Genomic DNA, 18,885 nt, shown 5'->3' on the forward strand with positions numbered 1-18,885 from the left:
ATATACCCTATAGCTGATGTCCATATTTGAGAGCTGATACTTTGCACCATGTGATGGTTGGCATGTGATGAGCTATAGCATGTTAGCATATTTGATAGCTGACCTACAATAAGATTCTGTACGTGGCATTATTTGCATGCAATACAATATTTACTTTGCATTTGACTGCATTTTTAAAGTATGCTGTTGTATTTAAAATGTAATGGTATTTGAACGTTGATGTAGTTTTATACTTTATTCCTATCAAAATGATCAATATTCCCCAAAGCTTAATTTTTTAATTTCATCGTAAAACCTAATATTGAACCTAGGAATTGGAAACCTTCACATTCAGAAACTCTGAATGCATCTGAACATTTATTCCCTCCCCCCCCCCACTACAAAGTAAATATTCTTCTGTTGAGAATATATATATGTAACAGATACAGCACTCCAAAGGCATCACAGCTTGTGAGCTTTTGCTCAATGTCCCATGCAAGTGCAAAGACAGAGCAAATTAAGATGTGGGCATATGAACTGGTCCTAGAGGAAGCACATAATGCGTGCTTTATTCTCCCTCTTTTCTTCTTCTTGGAAACTGTGGCAAAGAAGAGGGGCTTGCCTCTCTCCCAGAGATAAAAGCGCTTCAGCATAGGTCCCTGTCTACCCCATGAAAAGCACCCTGGGATCCATTGCATTGGTTGTGATTCTGTTTCACACAGCTGTAATCGCCTTACCTGCCAACAGAAGCTAGATGCTGATGGTTCTAATGCCTTCCTGGGGATCTTCCCAGCCAGATTAAGACTTCTGCTTCTCGCGAAGCATCCTAGTTAAGTATGTTGCAGCATCTGCAGGTGCACAGATCTTGCACAAGCCCTCGCCTCACGTTTTGAGACAGATGTTGCACGCAATAAATTACCTTTTGATTTCTATCTCACATCCTGATTGCCTAAATAGTGTTACCTCCTGTTGAAGCTCTCCAGGCTGGAGGAAACAAAATCTGCTTCTGAAAGTGCTTGTCCACAATGTGATGGATAATCAGCTTTGTTTAGTAACATACAGAAAAAGAAGTGTTTGTTCCCGGAGTTGTTGTAAATGCAGTGTGTGTGTTTTGTGCTTCATAAACATGTTTGTCTCCACGGGGAGACAAGCATGTGCAATGGGAGGAAAATGTGAGCATGGCTTTGTTTTTTAACCAGTTTCTTCATCTAGACATGGTGTCCACATTGAACCAATACTTTGACCATCTGACTGATGACAACCTAGGTTGTCATCAGTCTTGGTAAATTGATTGGTTCTCACAAATGAAGAAGGCAGAGGAAAGTAGATGTTGACCGAGTCCAGGGAGTGATGAATGCTTCGTAGTTTAACAGGGGTAGTACCCTCTACCTTGAAGGACAGTGATGTGTTTCCTCCTTAAGAGGACCTCACTTGACCCTGAAGCCTTAACTAGTATAGAATTAGTATGTGAACAGAATGTGGCATCAGGAAGTTGACCTTGTTTTCTCACCCATTTCTGGAGCATCAGTGGTGATCCAAATCACATGGATTCATAATTGTTCTTCCCAGGTAGTTGCCAGATGGCAGACATGTCCTTTTGATCTGGGCTTCATCTTAGACTTGTCAACATGTCTGCTTCAGAGGTCCTTCTACAGGATCTAGAGCTGGGTATATCAATCAATCAATCACCTTTATTGGCATTACAGTGTAAAACGTTTCAAGTAACTGAAATAATTAAAAAGACAAGGGTGAAGCTATCAAGGGTTATAAGGTCCCACTATGGTCATGTGCATTTGGATATTCTGCTATGCCCTGTCTATTTTCCAAAAAGATAGTTCATTGGGAACCCTTTTGGGTAAAATTGTGGCTAAAAAGGAAGCTACTAAAGCGTAATATATTTGTCCCAATCTGCCAGTAGAAACCTTATTTGGCTTCTTCTTGGAGTTGTGGGCCAGAGGTCGAACATTTTGCTCAGCATCACTTGGTGATGTCTGCCGTGTAAAGGGCAATCTAAGAGAATATGGTCCATTGAATCAGGTACTTCTTAATTGTTGTTGTTGTTGTTTAGTCGTTTAGTCGTGTCCGACTCTTCGTGACCCCATGGACCATAGCACGCCAGGCACTCCTGTCTTGCACTGCCTCCCGTAGTTTGGTCAAACTCATGTTCGTAGCTTCGAGAACACTGTCCAACCATCTTGTCCTCTGTCGTCCCCTTCTCCTAGTGCCCTCAATCTTTCCCAACATCAGGGTCTTTTCCAAGGATTCTTCTCTTCTCATGAGGTGGCCAAAGTATTGGAGCCTCAGCTTCACGATCTGTCCTTCCAGGGAGCACTCAGGGCTGATTTCCTTAAGAATTGATAGGTTTGATCTTCTAGCAGTCCATGGGACTCTCAAGAGTCTCCTCCAGCACCATAATTCAAAAGCATCAATTCTTCGGCGATCAGCCTTCTTAATTGCAGACACACAAATGGGTTTGAAATGGAATGTGTGAGAATCTGCCTTTGGTCACTGCAGAGAGGAAAGCATTTAGTCTTGCAAGCATAAAGGATCTTTGATGGAAAGGAAGTAGTGGATCCTTTAGATATTTGGCACTGGTTCTGTAGGATGTTGCGATACCTAAGCCCTCCGGAGAACAAGATCTCAGAGTATGAGGTAACAAGCACTGATTGATTAATTGGAATATGTGGTTTTCACCACATACCTCGAGGAAGAGCTGGATATATCTCACCGTTTGGAGTATGCCTGCTCCAAGTTACAGCTTTGTTCAATGGAAAAGTTGTGGTGTAGCTCAGAGTCTGTCTGGGACAAGAGCTAATTGATAGTAACAATTGTGTAAATGCAGTTGAAAGGGGCTGCTCCTTACACTGTTTTGGCGGTGATTCAGGGGTGTGGCTTTTGAACGCTCTCCCGCTGTAGGCATTAGCAGGAGAAAGTACTTCATACCATTATGGACATATTTATTTATTTATTTATACATACCCCACCCATCTGGATGGGTTTCCCCAGCCACTCTGGGCGGCTTCCAACAGAAATATTAAAATACAATAATTTATTAAACATTAAAAGCTTCCCTAAACAGGGCTGCCTTCAGGTGTCCTGTAAAAGTCGGGTCATCTCTCTGCTGTAGCTCCTTGAATCAGAGGCATCATTGTGGGGATCCATTGCCATGTCTGAATTACCCACAGAGTTATTTGAACTCTGGAGCCCCCAGAAGTGGGGCTCGCCACAGTGGATGAATCAGCCAAGCATACAATACATTCTCACAAGAACAAACGCAAAAACGCTTTCAACATTTGTAGCACCAATCTCTTTATTCTATTTCTCCAGGTGTAGGAGCAGAAAACTAAGTGCAGAACGTAAAGCTAGAATTGTGACTCACTAATTCTGTAGAATTGTGAGCTGGCATTTATAAAGAACAGGATTAAAATGCTGCACTCCATGAATTAGTAATATTGCATTTCATCTTTCATGGGGTTTACATGGTGAAAGGTCTGATGGTTTCAATTGTGTCCTTGTTCCCAGAAGTCTATCTTCATGCTGCAGCCCAGGTCAACGAACCGGGATGCTCCACAGGAATGCCTTTCGGAGGACTCCTCCCTTACCTCGGGGCAGGTTCAATGGGATCACAGGACCAGCATACCAACAACTAGAAGAGTCAAGGATCACAGATCAGGAGACAATACCTTGTCAAAGGTAGGAAACAACGGGAGCCAGCCAATGTCTCCATTAGCTTCAGACAAAAGCAATACACAAAAAAGTAGACAAAGATGAAAAAATGTGTCTAAAAAAATTCAATGAACACCAAAGCTTATGGGTAGCTTTCAGCAATACCCTTCCCTTTGGGCCAAGGTTAACCCAAAATGCCATCCCCTCCTGCCAGACTTGTGATAGTGAGTGAACTGACCCTGGCCATCTCTTTGTCTGCCTCCTGTACAGTGGTGCCTCGCTTAACGAATGCCCTGTAAGACGAATTTCTCGCTAGATTAATGGATTTTGCAATTGGAGGTTGCCTCGTAAGACAACGAGGTTTTCTATGGCTGCCGCTTCTTCTTGCGAAGCGTGGCCATAGAAAAATGAACCTCCGACTGCAAAGTCTGCCGTGTAGCGAGAAATTGCCGGGGCTTTTTGCCGCCTGCCTTCCCCTTGGCTTGGGGAAGGCAGGTGGCAAAATGCGCCCACACCGGCGCACTTTGGCTCCGGGGACGGAGCCAAAGTACGCAGTGCGGGGGCTGCGAAGGCAAGCAGCTGTGTGCCAGGCAGCGGGGGGAAGCAGCCCCCGCACCGCCACACTTCGGCTCCATCCCCACGGAGCCGAAGCACGGCGGTGCAGGGGCTTTTCGCTTTCACACTGTGCCGCTTTGACTCCAGGGGACAGAGCCGAAGCGCGGCAGTGCAAAAGCCCCTGCACAGCTGCGGGCTTTTTTGCCGCCTGCCTTCCCCTTAGCTTGGGGAAGGCAGGCAGCAAAAAGCCCCCGCACCGCCGTAGTTTGGCTATGTCGGGCAGGGGGAGGGAGAAGCGAAGGACCGATCCGATCCTCGCTTCTCCCTCCGCCCGACTGAGCCAAATGCCTCAAGCCTGACACAGCGGGGGATCGTAGGGGGCTTCTCAAGCCCCCTAGGATCACCGCTGTGTGACAGGCGGGATGGGGGGAAGCGCAGGATCTTTCCTGCGTGACACAGCGGGGGATCGTAGGGGGCTTGAGAAGCCCCCTACGATCCCCCCCCGCTGTGTCAGGTGGGATGGGGGGATCTTTCCTGCGCTTCCCCCCCATCCCGCCTGTCACACAGCGGGGACGGTAGGGGGCTGCTTGGGGAAGGCAGGCAGGCGGCAACAGCCGGGGGAAGCTCTGGGGCTGTTGCCATCTCCCTGCCTGCTTCCCCAAGCTGAAGCACCCGGGGGACGGAGCCGAATTGCGGTGCGGGGGCTTTTGCCATTTGCCTTCTCCGAGCTAAGGGGGAGGCAAACGGCGAAAAGCCCCCGCCACGCCGCAATTCGGCTCCGGGACTGGCTTGGCGGTGGCAGGAAGAAGGGGAGGAATTCCTTCTCTTCTTCCCGCTGCCACCAAGCCAGTCCCTGAGCCGAAGTATGGCACGGCGGGGTTTTTCGCCGTTTGCCTCCCCCTTAGCTCGGAGAAGGCAAATGGCAAAAGCCCCCCACCCACACCGTGATTCGGCTCCATCCCCTGGGCGCTTCGGTTCGGGGAAGCAGGCAGGGAGATGGCAACAGCCCGGGAAGCTGCGGGCTGTTACCGTCTCCCTGCCTGCTTCTCTGAGCCATAGCGCATCGGGGGACAGAGCTGAAGATCGACGGGCGCTGTTTGCCGGGGTTGACAAGCTCTGGCAAGCAGCGCCCGCCGATCTTCATGTAGTGGGGAAGGCAGGCAGGCAAGGGAGCAAGTGCCTGCCTTCCCCGCCGCCAGTCCCCCGGAGCCCATAGGAACACATTGATTAAGTTTCAATGCATTCCTATGGGAAACCGGGACTCGCTGGACGAAAAATTCGTTACATGAATTGACCCGTGGAACGAATTAATTTCGTCTAGCGAGGCACCACTGTACCACCATTAGCTTGGAGGCCTCCATTCAGGAATTTGAACAGGCTTTGCTAGCAACGTGTTCACCTTTTTTAGGGTGTGAAGTATTTCTTGAGGTGAGGCCCTTATCAGCCTTGCACCAAGGGCAAGCAAAGTGCTCATGTCATATTTGTGTCACCCATTTATACTCATGCCCAGTGCTAGAGGTGCCAGAATGCACCTCCCTGAGAAGAACCACCCCAGAGCCCAAAGAGGATGTCTTTGGGCTGGGGGGGGATCTCCTCACAAGCCAGAGGCAGCTGTATTTGGGGGGCTGCCTCAACCGCTGCTCAACCACCTTTGCGCAGGTGGACAGTCTGCCTCTTTTTCCCCGGAGGAAGGCAGCCTGCCCCCCCCCATGCAAAGGTGGTGGCAACTGAGGCAGCCCTATGAATGCAGCTGTCTCAGCTGCCTTCTGACAGGCAGGCTGCCTCTATCTCTTGGGAGGAAGAGGCAGCCGCGTGAGCGGAGCCTTCAGGCTCTTGTTTGCTGGGGGCTGCCTCAACCACCTTTGCACAGGAGAAAGAGGCGGCACAGGCAGGAGGCATCCTTAAACTGCTCCGCTGAGGGGCATGTGACTGCCCACACCTCAGTGGAGCAGTTTAACAAAGCTACTAGAGCTGGGCGATGTTGTGTTTTCAACATTGCAGTTTGGCAATCAACCACAATGTTGAAAGAAGCTGCATTGGCACGGGGTGAAACTGCCTCAGCTGTCACACCAGGAGCTGAGGCACTTTCACCCCAGTGGGCTGAGGCTAATGCAGCTACCTTGTCCACCACTCCCTGAAGATGGACCAGGTGACAGTAGCCAAGCGCAGGGAGCCTGTCACGTTCTGTGCAAGACACCGCCCACCTTTCTGGGCTTCAGTCAGAAGCCTGGATGCAGCCCCCCTCCTGCATGTAGGCAGCCAGGCAGTAGCCAAGCAAGGCTGCATCTGTGTGGTGCCTGCGCTGTGCTGCTGGGGGTGCCTTTAAATTTCTCTATTGAGGGCCAAGCAGCTGTGATCCCGCTCCTACTCGTGAGCAATCAGGAACGCAATCACAGCTGGGGAGGGGGAGCACTTCAACAGAGGCCCCACCTCACCGCTGGCAGTTCAGGGCTCCATAGAACTGCCTGGCTGAGGGCAAGGGTAGCAGGACGCTCCTCAGCCAAGCAGTTTAAAGAAGTGGAGGGAGGAACAAGCTATATTGGCACCTCACCCATGCAATTCATTTCTCCCTCTGCATTGTATGAGGGCAGTGTGTCATGCTGGTTTCACTCAGCGGTATATCACTGGGTGGAGGCACTGGAGGCAGATCAGAAGCGGTGGTGGTTTCACCAGTGACATACCATTGAGTGAAACCACCACTGACCTCTGCCCTCCTGTTGCAGATGGAGAAGCGAGCTGCACAGCAGCTTGTTCCTCCCTCCACTTCAACAAGCCCCCTGGCTGAGCAAGCGGGACATGGGGCAAGAAGGCTCAAAGAAGCACAGCCACCCTCCATCTGAGCCTTCCCTTCTCAAGGCAGCGGCAGATGCTGCCTCAGCTCCCACTGCTGCCTTGGGACGGGGTGGGGGGAGATGGGAACAGGCTGTCTCTTCCTCCCTGTGATGGAGAGGAAGCCTTCTCGCTCCCCCCCCCCTGCCCATGCCATGCCAGCAAATGAGGCAGGCATACAAACGGAGTGTTAGGACGCCTGCCTCATCCGCCACTGCTTTGACATGAGCTCCTTTCCAACATTGTGATATACTTCCATATTGCTGTGTTTAGCTGATGGTATATTACAATGTTGGAAAACAGTTATCACCCAGCCCTACTCCTCATAAGCCAGAGGTGCAATGGGGCTTCTGGGGGCCAGCTCAGAGGTGCTTCATGCAGTTCCAGTGAGTTTCTGCTGAAAAGAAGCCCTGATCCACAGGGATAAACAATCCCCTGAGTTCAGATTGATGCACATCAGTTCACAACAGGTTCCCCCACTCCAAAGTCCCGCTCCAAACAATATGATCCCACTGGCACAAAATCCACTAGAGCTATGAAGACTGCAGAGGGGAAAGGGTGATTGATGTTTGGCAAAACATTTAGCTATTAATTATGCTCAAACAAAGCTATTATGTTTTGACATAAACCATGTTACAACTGGATGCTAAATGCCACTCAGTTGATCAGACAGACTGATTCAAATAGCTGGGTGTTAATTTTTTCGCCAACAGAAATGGGAAAGCAAGAGTGGACTGTATTAAACTTAAGACTGTACATAGAGGCCAGGAATAAAGTAGTGAAACACCAAATGATAAATTGAATTAAACCAATATATTTAACATAACCGTCCTGACTATGCAGGAATCTCCATTTAGACATGACTATTGGGCAAACTTACATTGTCATGATAGGAGGAATTTCATTGCATTGGCCCACAGAATGACAAACTTTCACCAGCTTCTAAAACTTACCAACAATCTTCCCTGGCAGAGAGTTCCATGGGGAGGTTGCTCTTATCGAAAATGTCTGATCCTCATTTGACCACTTGCCAGATTTCATATGACTTGAGGATATGGAACAGGAAAGAAGTTTGTCTTCAGGCACCCTGGTCCCTGAAAATTAATTTTTCACAGAATTAAATCTGAAGCAAATTTGGAGGCAGAGCAGCTGAGAAAAGGTGAAGGAGTTTCAGTAAGTCTAGTGCAATTGCTCAGGGACTCGTGCAATTTCTCACACATCCCTATCCCACAATACATTTTTGTGAAATGAATTTATCTCTCCTGCTGTATCGGTGTGCCTTTTGGAAAAGCTAACAAGTCTCGTACCTTTCCTCTCCTCCTCTAGGTTATCTACTGGTTTAAAAACACCACAGAATACTTCAATAAATATGCAACTGCCTTCAAGAGAGACAAGCTCTTATTTTAATAGTGTGGCTCCAAAGGATATGGTTGGCTATCCATCTCCACGGGCCAGTTCTGTCCCCATCATCCCTTCTGTGGGCTTAGACGAAGCCTGCATGCAGACACAAAACGTTTCAGACATGACAGGCATCAAATGGTGCAAAAACTCCTATTCCACTGAACTTGTTAATGTGAGTGCCCCAGCCAGCAGTTGTCTTATTGCAGAACAACAAGAAGTCAAAATATTGTTAGAAACTGTCCAGGAGCAGATCCGAATCCTGACTGACACAAGGAGGTCGGAGGACTTTGCGCTGTCAAATGCCGACACCAAGAACAGTACAAGTGAAAACACAGCATTTCTGCCCATGAGTCCTGTGGTGAAATCGGAACAAGAGGCACAGTTTGTCTTAAAAAGTGAAATGAAAAGAGACTCAGCATCGGTCAAGTGACTTTGACCTGGGGTGGGGGGTGGGATAGGGGGGTGGGGTGGGATGTACGGATCTGTGCATTTGAAGCTTTGCTAAACAGGAAAGAGAGGAAATTAAATACAAATTATTTATATGCATTAATTTAAGAGCATCTACTTAGAAGAAACCAAATAGTCTATCGCCCTCATAACAGTGTTTTTTAACAAAATATTTTTTTAAGGGAAAGAGAAGTTCCAGGAGGGAAAACACTAAATCAGAAGTTTTGATTTATTTATTTTTTCTTCCTTTCTTCCAGTTTTCTCCCACTCCTTATTCTGTTGTTTCCTCTGGGCTTACAAACACAGTTTCACAATTTTACAGATGTCCTGTTTGAAGGTTTAGTCTGGCACAACACCTTAGATTATGAATTTCAGAAGAGTGCTACATGAGAACATTTGTTGGGCATTTTACCAGCACATCTTCCATTGAAATGAATGGGAGCAAGAGCACAGTTACTGTTCTTATTTTGCTTCCATTGATTTCAATGGGGCTCACTTGGGTGACACTGGCATTGTGCCCAGTGCCAATGCTCCCCCATGCCTCCTAGCCACAATCCCTTTTCAGTAGTCTGGCTCCCACAGCCTCCAGAATTTAGACGACTGTTTAACACAAGAGTTTTGTCACTGATCCAGATTTGTAAAACAAATCCGAATGAGCCGTACCAAAATGTCACTGAAAATGAAATCCAATGTCAGTTTGGCAATTCGTTCCACAAGCGAAACAAACAAAGAATTCTGAATGAAGCTATAGCAGCTTTCCCAGGACTGCAGAAGGTAAGGGAGAAGGGGATTTGGAAATTTAGGTCCTCCTCCAGTGATGCTTTGCAGGAATCCAAAATGGTTTTGGTAAGTCTAAGGGGAGTTAAAGCGTATCCCTAATGCAAATATATTACTCTCCTGCAAAAACTAGAATGTGTGATGTCAAGACTTAAATTCTAGCATTTCAGCAAGTGTGGATACGTTTATATATTTCATTTTTTAATACCAGGAGGTTTGATCCAAATGAGCACTACTCTAGTAGGTAAATCTAAGTATGTTTCCTTCTCACTTCAGCACTTGCTATCAACGACTTTTATTTGGAAACAATTTCCTCCAAACTAGAAAAAAAATCTACTTGAGAGGAAGGTTACTCGTGGCAGATATGCAGCCTGTGTGTATATTACCTATTTCATTTTATTTTCGAACAACACAACAAAAGCCCACACCTTAAGCCACACCTTAAGCCACATTACGTTTGCCATGGAATTTCGAGTATTGTCAGAATGTTATTCTTGGAAGTCATTTGTGAACTCCAGAGGGACTGCTCAAGTATGTGCATACGTGTGCATTTTAATTTTATTAACTCCTTGTCCAGGGGCCTGGAGGATCTTGTGCGTTTCTGTATTCGGCATATATATATATATGCGGTTGTCACTTTAATTTACTTCCATTTCTAATATTCCCATTCACTTTCAACCAGATCCATAACCAAGTGAAGCATCTTCACTGGACATGATCCAAAGTTCCTTTGGGCCCCTCGGAGAGGAAATGCTCAGTTTGTGTATGTTAATTTCCCATTGTCCGTGTGTAGAGCAGCATTGGATGATAAAAACAGAAAATTCAGCTCTCTGACACTTCTTGCTTCTCCGTATCATCCTTAGCAAAAGCTGCACATCTCATTGTATGGGACGTGTGCCAGTTTTCCTTCAAGGGTTACACGGAAATGGGAAGGATAAGTCTTGTTCTCCCTGCAAATTGTAAAGGCCAGCGCTGTCCTTAGGTTTTCAACCTTAAAACCTGGATCACACAGTCCTAAGTGTAGGGAGACCCAGGCCCTGAACAGGAATGGACACATTAGCAGCAATCTGTCCTCAGATGCTTCTTCTACACATTGTGCAATCCACTGAGCCAAAGTGGTTTTAGACAAATATTCATTGATGCTAATGGAGATCTGGGTGAGCACAAAATCAGGTCCTTAAAAAAAGAGAGATAAACTTGCCAGTTGGGGTTTTTCCTAAGAACTTGAAATTTCTTTTGTATTGTTTTTATTTAACCACAAACCACAATATGGCATCAGAATAAAGAACTTGTGTTCAGTAACAACTTATGTATTAGTACTTTTTCATTTTTTAAACAAGAATATCATCTGCTTAAACTGTTTGTACAAATTACTCTCTATAGTAAAGAAAAGAAAAATAGACCAAACAGCCTTCCCTCTTTAATGGTAATGATCATATTTTCTAAAATATATGCACACTCTGTAGATGGAATACATTAATACTTTGATCCACAGCCAGAATATTGTTATAAAAAATGGCATTACCTTGATTCCCAAGTTTTCTCAAGAGCCCGGTTTCCAAAATAGCACAGTAGATATGTTCCTGTGATAATGAGAATAAAAGCAATATTTTACTCCCCGTCAAATGAACTGGATAAAGAGGCTTTAAAAATGCCATTTGTTTTACTTGCCATTCACAAATCCCTGACACCATTCAAAATCTGTAGACACACCTTTTCCCCCCCCCCTAATGTTGATGGAATTGTCTTGTTTACATAACTTTCTATGGCTCTAATCTTTGCTGTGTGTTTTCACTAAAGCGGTATTTCGGTGCAAACTCTGACTGATCTGATCCAGAATGCTACCAACAATTATACTTTTCAACCAATGTCAGAAGTTCTCATAAGATTCGATAAAAGGGGTTGGGTTTGGGGTGCTACCCAAAATCATAGGAAAGGACAATGAACATAGAGTTGGCTGTTTTGCTGGAGGGGGAAGCCAACAAAGAACCTTCCCTTCTAACCAGTCTTTAAAATCTACTGGAAACACACTGCATGATTTCTGCTGGAGAAAAAAACCAAACAAATCTGATTTTGGCAATGCCTTTCTTAAAACATTCTATCATTTTACCAACCTCAAAAGGAGGAAGAGCAGAGCAGCAATGTATTAATGGTCAGTTGATGTGGGTTCTTGGTTTCTTTTTTTAATTGGCATGAGAGATGAAGATCTGAAATGGTGGGAAATCTTCCATTTGTGTTAGCAATGCTCTCTGTATCCAGCAAAGGATGTGTGACTGTTACATGTTTACTGTTCTATTCAGTTTTCAGCATGTTTGAATAGAGAGACATTAATATTAACCATCTGAAAGACTAGTGTACTTATTTGTTAAGAATACAGCTTCATCTCACAAATTCGATGCAGGGGAGGTGTGTCAAGACATGCAGGCATGGGTAATTCTTAATCTGAATTAACAGTTTGTACTATGAACTCCACACTCACTTCAGTCTAACATTTTAATTCCTTACGCAGACTGCACAAATAGTATAGCAAGTTGCTGCATGTACAAACATACACACATGTACACAAATTCAGGAGGTACTAGGAAAAATTCTGCTCTGCTTTAACCATCATGTGAAACAGGTCATTTCAAAGGCATGGGAAGGCATCCATCTATAAAGTGACAGGCAGTGATTTCATTAGTCAATATTTCAAAACTCCTGGGCTTTGATCCAAGCTAGGTGTGCATTCCCCCATTGATCAAGGCAGACATTCTGAAAGTGCCTACCATCTATTCTGACAGTATTTGGAGATTTTTAATGTTTTCATGAGGAAAAATCCAATATCTTAAGATGACCATAAAATATGTTATAGATATTCCCTATTCCTTGTGACGGTGAACAGTCATTCGTACCACGAGTGACAGCTTGGCCCCGTGACTGTGGGTGCCTGGGGCCATGGGTGCCATTCAGCATGCATGACCCTGGCACTGAAATTTGTGGGTGCCTGGCCACTTCATGGGGAATTTTGCAGGTGCTCAAGCACCCATGGCCCCAGGGGGTTGCCGCCTATGATTTGTACTCAAATGAGCTTGCATATGTTAGATGTGTACAAACTGTTGTTCCTGATATGCATACCATTTCAAGCAATCTAATCTGTAAAATATGAAGTGTACAATTTTGAAATAGGTGGGAAAGCTTACACAAAATACATCCAATTCCTTTTTTTTATAAAAAAAACCTACTACATGGTGATCTTTTGTGTATGCATTTCATTTACATAAACAATCCATTCAATGAATAAAGCCACTGTGTACCATTTTCACACACACACACACACACACACACACACACACACACACACACACAAATGCACAACATGATTGTTTTTTAAAGTGCCCCACTAGCAGTTGCTCCACCATCTGGAAACTGCTAAGCAAATCCCCAAAATACAAAAACAGTTTGGTTCTGAAAGAGAATCTGAAAGAGAAATTGCCCCTTGTCTGCAAATTCTAGTCTTCTGGGCATTTCCCAGCTGTTGAGCTATCTAGTCCATAAGGGAAATTCGGAGAGGAAGCTGGTGGTAGGAAAATTCATTCATTCATTCATTAAATAACTATAATGATGCACTGATATCTTGAGTTGTGGCCAATGGGTGCAACTCCCACCCACAACAGAGAAAACACACCCATGGATGCATTGTGTAGTAACACATCGGTGGAAGGTGAGACTTAAAAAAAACTGCAGTGCTGCAGCTATGAGTACGCTGGTGTTGCCTCTCTGAAATGGGGCTGCTATGGAGACTCCCATAAGAACGTGGCCCCACTGAAGGATTTGTAGCATAGGTGGAGAGCAGAAGTTAGACTCCAAGTCTCCTAAGCCTCAGCCAGTATAAACAGTGGTCAAAGATTAGGAGAGTTGTAGTTCAACAACATCTGGAGGACCACAGGTTTTCCAGAAATGGTATGTGAGCACACACACATCTCAAAGGGAGTAACATGTAAGTTTGGCCAGGGATAGCTCAGTCAGCAGAGCATGAGACCCTTAATCTCAGGGTCATGGGTTCGAGCCCCACATTGGGCAAAAGATTCCTGCATTGCAGGGGGTTGGACTAGATGACCCCTGTGGTCCCTTCCAACTCTACAATTCTATGAGGGGACGGGAGCATGAATCAGAAAATGATATTCAATTTGGAAAGAGTTTCAGACACCTGGAGACCTGCATCAATTCATGGATGTGATTTTTCTCTCTGCCTAAAACAAACAAACATTAAATCTGTCCATATACTCTTCCACACAACCACCCATTTGCCCCCAAACCCAAAAGAAGGTGCATGAGACAAGCTGGAGGGACTGGAAACTCCCTCCTAGCTAGGTGAGCCTTGGGTATAAACCTGGCATGTGCAGCTAGGTCCTGCTGTCAAGTGTTCACCGAACATGCACATGCCAAGCCTACAGGGCACCCCTAAACCTCACCATGCACCCTGGCAGAGCTTTGAAAAGCGCCCATAACCCAACAATGCCTCTGTTTACCCTATTTTCCACCACTTCCCTACCTGCCCATACTCAATGCCCAAAACAGGCTGCCATGCCACTCCCAGAAGCCAGGCAACAAATAGAGGAACCCTAAGCTATGAACGTGAGTTTCACCAAACTGCGGGAGGCAGTGGAAGACAGGAGTGCCTGGCGTGCTCTGGTCCATGGGGTCACGAAGAGTCGGACACGACTAAACGACTAAACAACAACAACAAGGAGAATCAAGGAATCTCACTCCCCCCCCCAAAAAAAATCCAACTCAGCCCCTTCAAGAGGCAACACTAATAAGGGGGGGGAGGGTGCTCTAAAGAAAAACGAGGAAGAATGTTTAGAGGAGGAGCAGGTTTAAATGTCCAGCTTCCCATTTATGGCTTCCCATTTTATTTGCACGGGGAAGCTCTGCTTGCAACTTCGGAACAAGTCAGGATCACAAATCAAAATTTGAAGCTGGTTTAAGATTCTGGCTGGTTCTGAAATTGTCAAACTATAGTTTCCCAATTCAGAGGGAACTGGAAATTATGATTCATTGAGGACTTGGGAGTTTGATTACTTACAAAGGATTGTGAAAGGAGGAGAACAGGGGTTGAGTGCTCAGACCAAAAGCTCATTGGTCTCTGGGCTTATCAAGCCAATATATGATCATCCTAATCGGGTCAATGAGTAGGGAGGACTCGTAACAATTCAACAAAGCCAGAGAGCTCAAAGCCAATAGTACCTGAAATTTCAAAAACTACAGCCTGCCACCTCAAACTACTTTTCATCCTTTTTTGTTGAATTCATTTTATTTGGTTCAGGGAACTAACAAACAAAACTATTTGTTGTGGTAATATGCAACTCTCATTGTTCTTTTATTTTCTTTTAGTTAAAGAGAAAAGAAATTCAGATCTGTTAGCAGAGGAGAACTGTAATTGTTCGGTGATTAAATCAGATGCAGCATTTGTCTCTTTCAATGACCATAAGTCCAATAAAATATTATCCAAATGGGGTTTTCAGCTTTGTGCAAATGGGTTTTATAGAGCTAAACAGATATTTGGCCTACATAATGGGTCTCGCTCCTACTGAACCAAGGATCATTGATCTATGACTGGATCTGATCCATTGCTGATATTGTGACCTATTGCTGAAAGATGCTTTCTGAGGAAATGAATCACTCCCTTCTGATTCACAACAGTGTGGGCTACACTTTATTTTGCATGTGAAAAATGTTGGAGCGAAAGCACGATAGAGCACTTCTGCGCATGCGCGCGTGGCAGAACCCAGAAGTAAACACTTCCAGGTCTGCTGAGTTCGCAACCCAGAAAAACGCAACCCGCAGAGGACGCAACCCGAGGTATGACGGCAAAGTGTTGTAGCATGGAGCCTGGGTGAAAGTTCTAAAAGCAATGGATTGTCAGCAGCAGGTTTGAAGCTGGCCTTGATGAAACAGGCTTCTATCCCTAGTGTCAGAACTCAAACTAGAAAATGTAATCCAATTGTATGCAACAAGGAGACATGGAAATCAATATTGTTGCCAGTTGTTGTCCTCTTATACTTAATACTCTTCAAAAAGTGCTATGCTAACAAATGTGTGGAGCTTAAAATGGAATATGCATGGAAACTGCCAAAACATATAGAGTTGTACCTTGGATCCCCAACGCCTTGGTCCTCGGACTTTTGGGTTCTGAACGCTGCAAACTCGGAAGTGAGTGTTCCAGTTTGCAGACATTCTTTGGGACCCAAACATTTGACAGGGATTCTGTGGCTTACGATTGGCTGCAGGAGCTTCCTGCAGCCAATCGGAAGCCATGCTTTGGTTTCTGAACATTTTGGAAGTCAAATGGACTGGAGGAACGGACTGTACTGTCTTCAATTAATAACGGCGGGGGTTGCACATTTGGAATAAGCACAAGGAAATTTGGGGAGTTTTCATCCTTTGTACTGGAGCAGGCTGAGCAAAAGCCAGCTATCCAGCTATTCCTGCATGATAAGGTGAAAATCCCTCTTCTATACAAAAACCAAGGATGCCCAAGACCAGGCCTCTCTCACACCTAGCCACCCTATTGGTTGGCCAGTCATCTTCATCTCCATTCAACCCCTCTTTCTGCTGCCTTTCTGTCTGCCCCACAGATTGCATTCATCCCTTGCCCCCTGTAAGTATACAAAGTAGATGGAACATAGAACACATCAGGTACCTACACAAATTCAAACTGGAGGCATTCCTGTGTCTGTAAATATGGGCTCTGTACGGTATATGAGTTTGCCATTAACACTGCATCCCACATTTCTGATTAATGCCATGTTTCTGACCTTTACCGCTGCTACTGCCGCCGCCACCTCAAGTTCTTTTTATGACTGCAGTGGTTTTGCAACCAGCAGGGAAATTGCTTGATAAGCTAATTTAGCTCCAGGCTGCCTGTTTGTAGGATGATTCCTGCCTTTATCCTGGAGCCGATTTCTCTCACTCGCACACTCACACCCCACTGACATATTCGGTGCAGTTAGTGGTGCCCAGATGGTGGTTTATATCAGATAAAGTGGATTTCTGTACAGTTATGTTTATGGGAAATAGTAAATATTATCCTTCTTCCTGTGAATTCACAGCATTTTATATAGGGGCCACATGTCAAGAGTGAAACGGCAGAGAACTCACAGGGTGAACCTGGGCTGCACCACCTGTTTTGAGTTAAGGCCAGATTCCGGTTATCGCACGTCAAAGCCAAGTTTGCACAAGCAGCAAACCATGTAGGGAAACTGTTCCTGGACTCTTCTGTCTACAGATTTTTTTGTGACTGAGTGCTCCCACAAGCTCAACAACTACTTACAGACAATGAGAACTAGCTGTTAGGGAGAACTGTTCTATAGAATGCAGAGCCAGTCCTACCATTAGGCACATTTCTTACAGAGACCCCTGGCCATTTCCTCTGCTAGAAGTCAGAGCCATGTGTGCCTGTTATACTGCCCTCAGGTGCCTATTGCCAGGACTGAAAACGCCAAAGAGTCCGCTTCTGCTCATACAATGGAGGTGGGGAGCCATCTTGTTTTTTTTGCCTCAGGCAGCAAAATGTCTTGAGCCAGGCCTAGGAAACTGTTGCACTTCAGTTGCTATTGCATCTTGACCCTGCTGGCTGGGTCTGATGAGAGTCGTAGGCCAGCAAGAGCTGGAGGGCTGCAGTTTCCCCATTCCTGTTTTATCACCATCTTCCTGGTACATTAATTTTTCTATGTATTGGGATGGGACTTTATGGAGTAACACACAGACATGGGGTTTTTCACAAGCAGTGGCTGTATAGCCTGGGAATGTATTTTTTTTTAAAAAACTAAGTCTCTGCTGTTAGCATTAACTGCTTGCTTGCTTGTTTTATGTTATCAGCTTTTTAGGCCAAGGCTGGTTTCCAAATCAGCTTGCAATTAAATTCCACAAAGCATTGCAATATATTAGGACTATGTGTCCTAAGTGTTTGTATGCAGTGCCTTCTGGTCCCTACCCAGGTGATGCGATGCTACTATTTTTTTAGAAGGCTAAAGCGGGGGAATGATTTTGCTCAGATTGGAGGGGCTTCTGGGGGCAAGGCTTCTGGTTTGCATTAAAGGCCCCGACCTCACACCTCTCCCCAACAATTTGAGCACTGAATTGATATCACATTCCTGGCTCCAGGCCCCAGAAGGAGCAGCAAAAGGATTTAAGGACCAGCTGATGGGAAAGAAGTAGCCCTTTCAGGTAGGTAGCTCTACTTACTAGTTGCTAATCCCAAGATTCTTTTCCTACAAACTAATTTTGTGTATTATATATTGGAACACACAGTGTAAGTATATAAAAATAGAAAGGGCTCTTTTCTGTACTCCTCAATTTGCTTATATATATATATATATATATATATATATATATATATATATAGGAAAGTGATTCCTATTGTACTGCCAAAATCCAAACCACCAAGAGAGGGCATTTTGAATTTAGATTTGTATATTTGTTTTAATATTTCCATATGATATGTTCTGATCTGTTCCATATAATACTACACCCCCCACCCACCTGAAAATTATGCCACTTTCAATTGGCTAGTGAAGGCTAGTGAAGGGATGGGGTGAAGTCAGTTTAGCCCTAATTTGCAGTTTCTGAAAAAAAATATATGTGTGAACCAAAACACAGCTATCCTTCATTTTAAAAGTGTCAAAAATGTGTATATTAGGAGAAAGAGAACAAAAGATATGTATTAGTGAAAATAACTAACGTGGAAATGTCGCAAAATGATCCCAAGATTGGGAATGACCGCTCCACACATCAAATAAGGGACAATTTTTGTGTGGCCGTGCGCAGCCCCCGATCACAGAGCGTCTCCCTGTTTGTTCAGAGCTAGCACTACCTTTCCAGAGAAACAGAAAAAGCAAAAGTGACAGATTTACCCGTCCCTAGGAGCAGATCACAATGGACAAAACGACATCTTTGCACTACTGTAAATTCATTCTGTTTCCCCAAACTAGGCTTGTGTTCCTACGCTGAAGAAAGAACTTAAATGTTCATTTCATCTCCACCCAGAGGCAAGAGGCAGGCATCTTGCTTGCCACTTTCCCACATAGAAAAAGGATACTTACTCTTGTGGGTGATTGATGGCTCAGACAGGCATCTCCCTAAGTTGAGCCATCCATGAAACGAGTTGCCCTCTGGGGTGGCAAACCGCTGCACTGACTTCCGAGGGGGCTGCTTAAATTGGGCGCAATAAGATGCAGTGCAGGCGGTTCA

The 18,885-nt window shown here is 45.2% G+C and overlaps 1 protein-coding gene and 1 long non-coding RNA gene across 3 annotated transcripts in view; one reads left to right on the forward strand and one right to left on the reverse strand.

Annotated features, from left to right (window-relative positions):
- The window catches only part of LOC118096556 (pro-neuregulin-3, membrane-bound isoform), a 327,593-nt gene extending 316,555 nt beyond the window's left edge, over positions 1-11,038 (forward strand). For both annotated transcript variants that reach the window (XM_035138508.3, XM_088670153.1), the window contains exons 7-8: positions 3,502-3,672; positions 8,356-11,038. In XM_035138508.3, the coding sequence (XP_034994399.3) occupies positions 3,502-3,672; positions 8,356-8,860 (676 nt within the window). In that variant the 3' untranslated portion in view covers positions 8,861-11,038. The remainder of the gene's footprint in view (positions 1-3,501; positions 3,673-8,355) is intronic.
- LOC148685602 (uncharacterized) overlaps positions 3,272-18,885 on the reverse strand; it is a 58,316-nt gene continuing 42,702 nt past the window's right edge. The window contains exons 2-4 of the long non-coding RNA XR_015950157.1: positions 11,180-11,237; positions 7,983-8,123; positions 3,272-3,625 (exon numbers count right to left, since the gene is read on the reverse strand). This is a non-coding gene — a long non-coding RNA (uncharacterized LOC148685602). The remainder of the gene's footprint in view (positions 3,626-7,982; positions 8,124-11,179; positions 11,238-18,885) is intronic.

Source organism: Zootoca vivipara, chromosome 5 (genome assembly GCF_965207765.1).
Source record: "Zootoca vivipara chromosome 5, rZooViv2.hap1.1, whole genome shotgun sequence".
Taxonomy (NCBI): domain Eukaryota; kingdom Metazoa; phylum Chordata; class Lepidosauria; order Squamata; family Lacertidae; genus Zootoca; species Zootoca vivipara.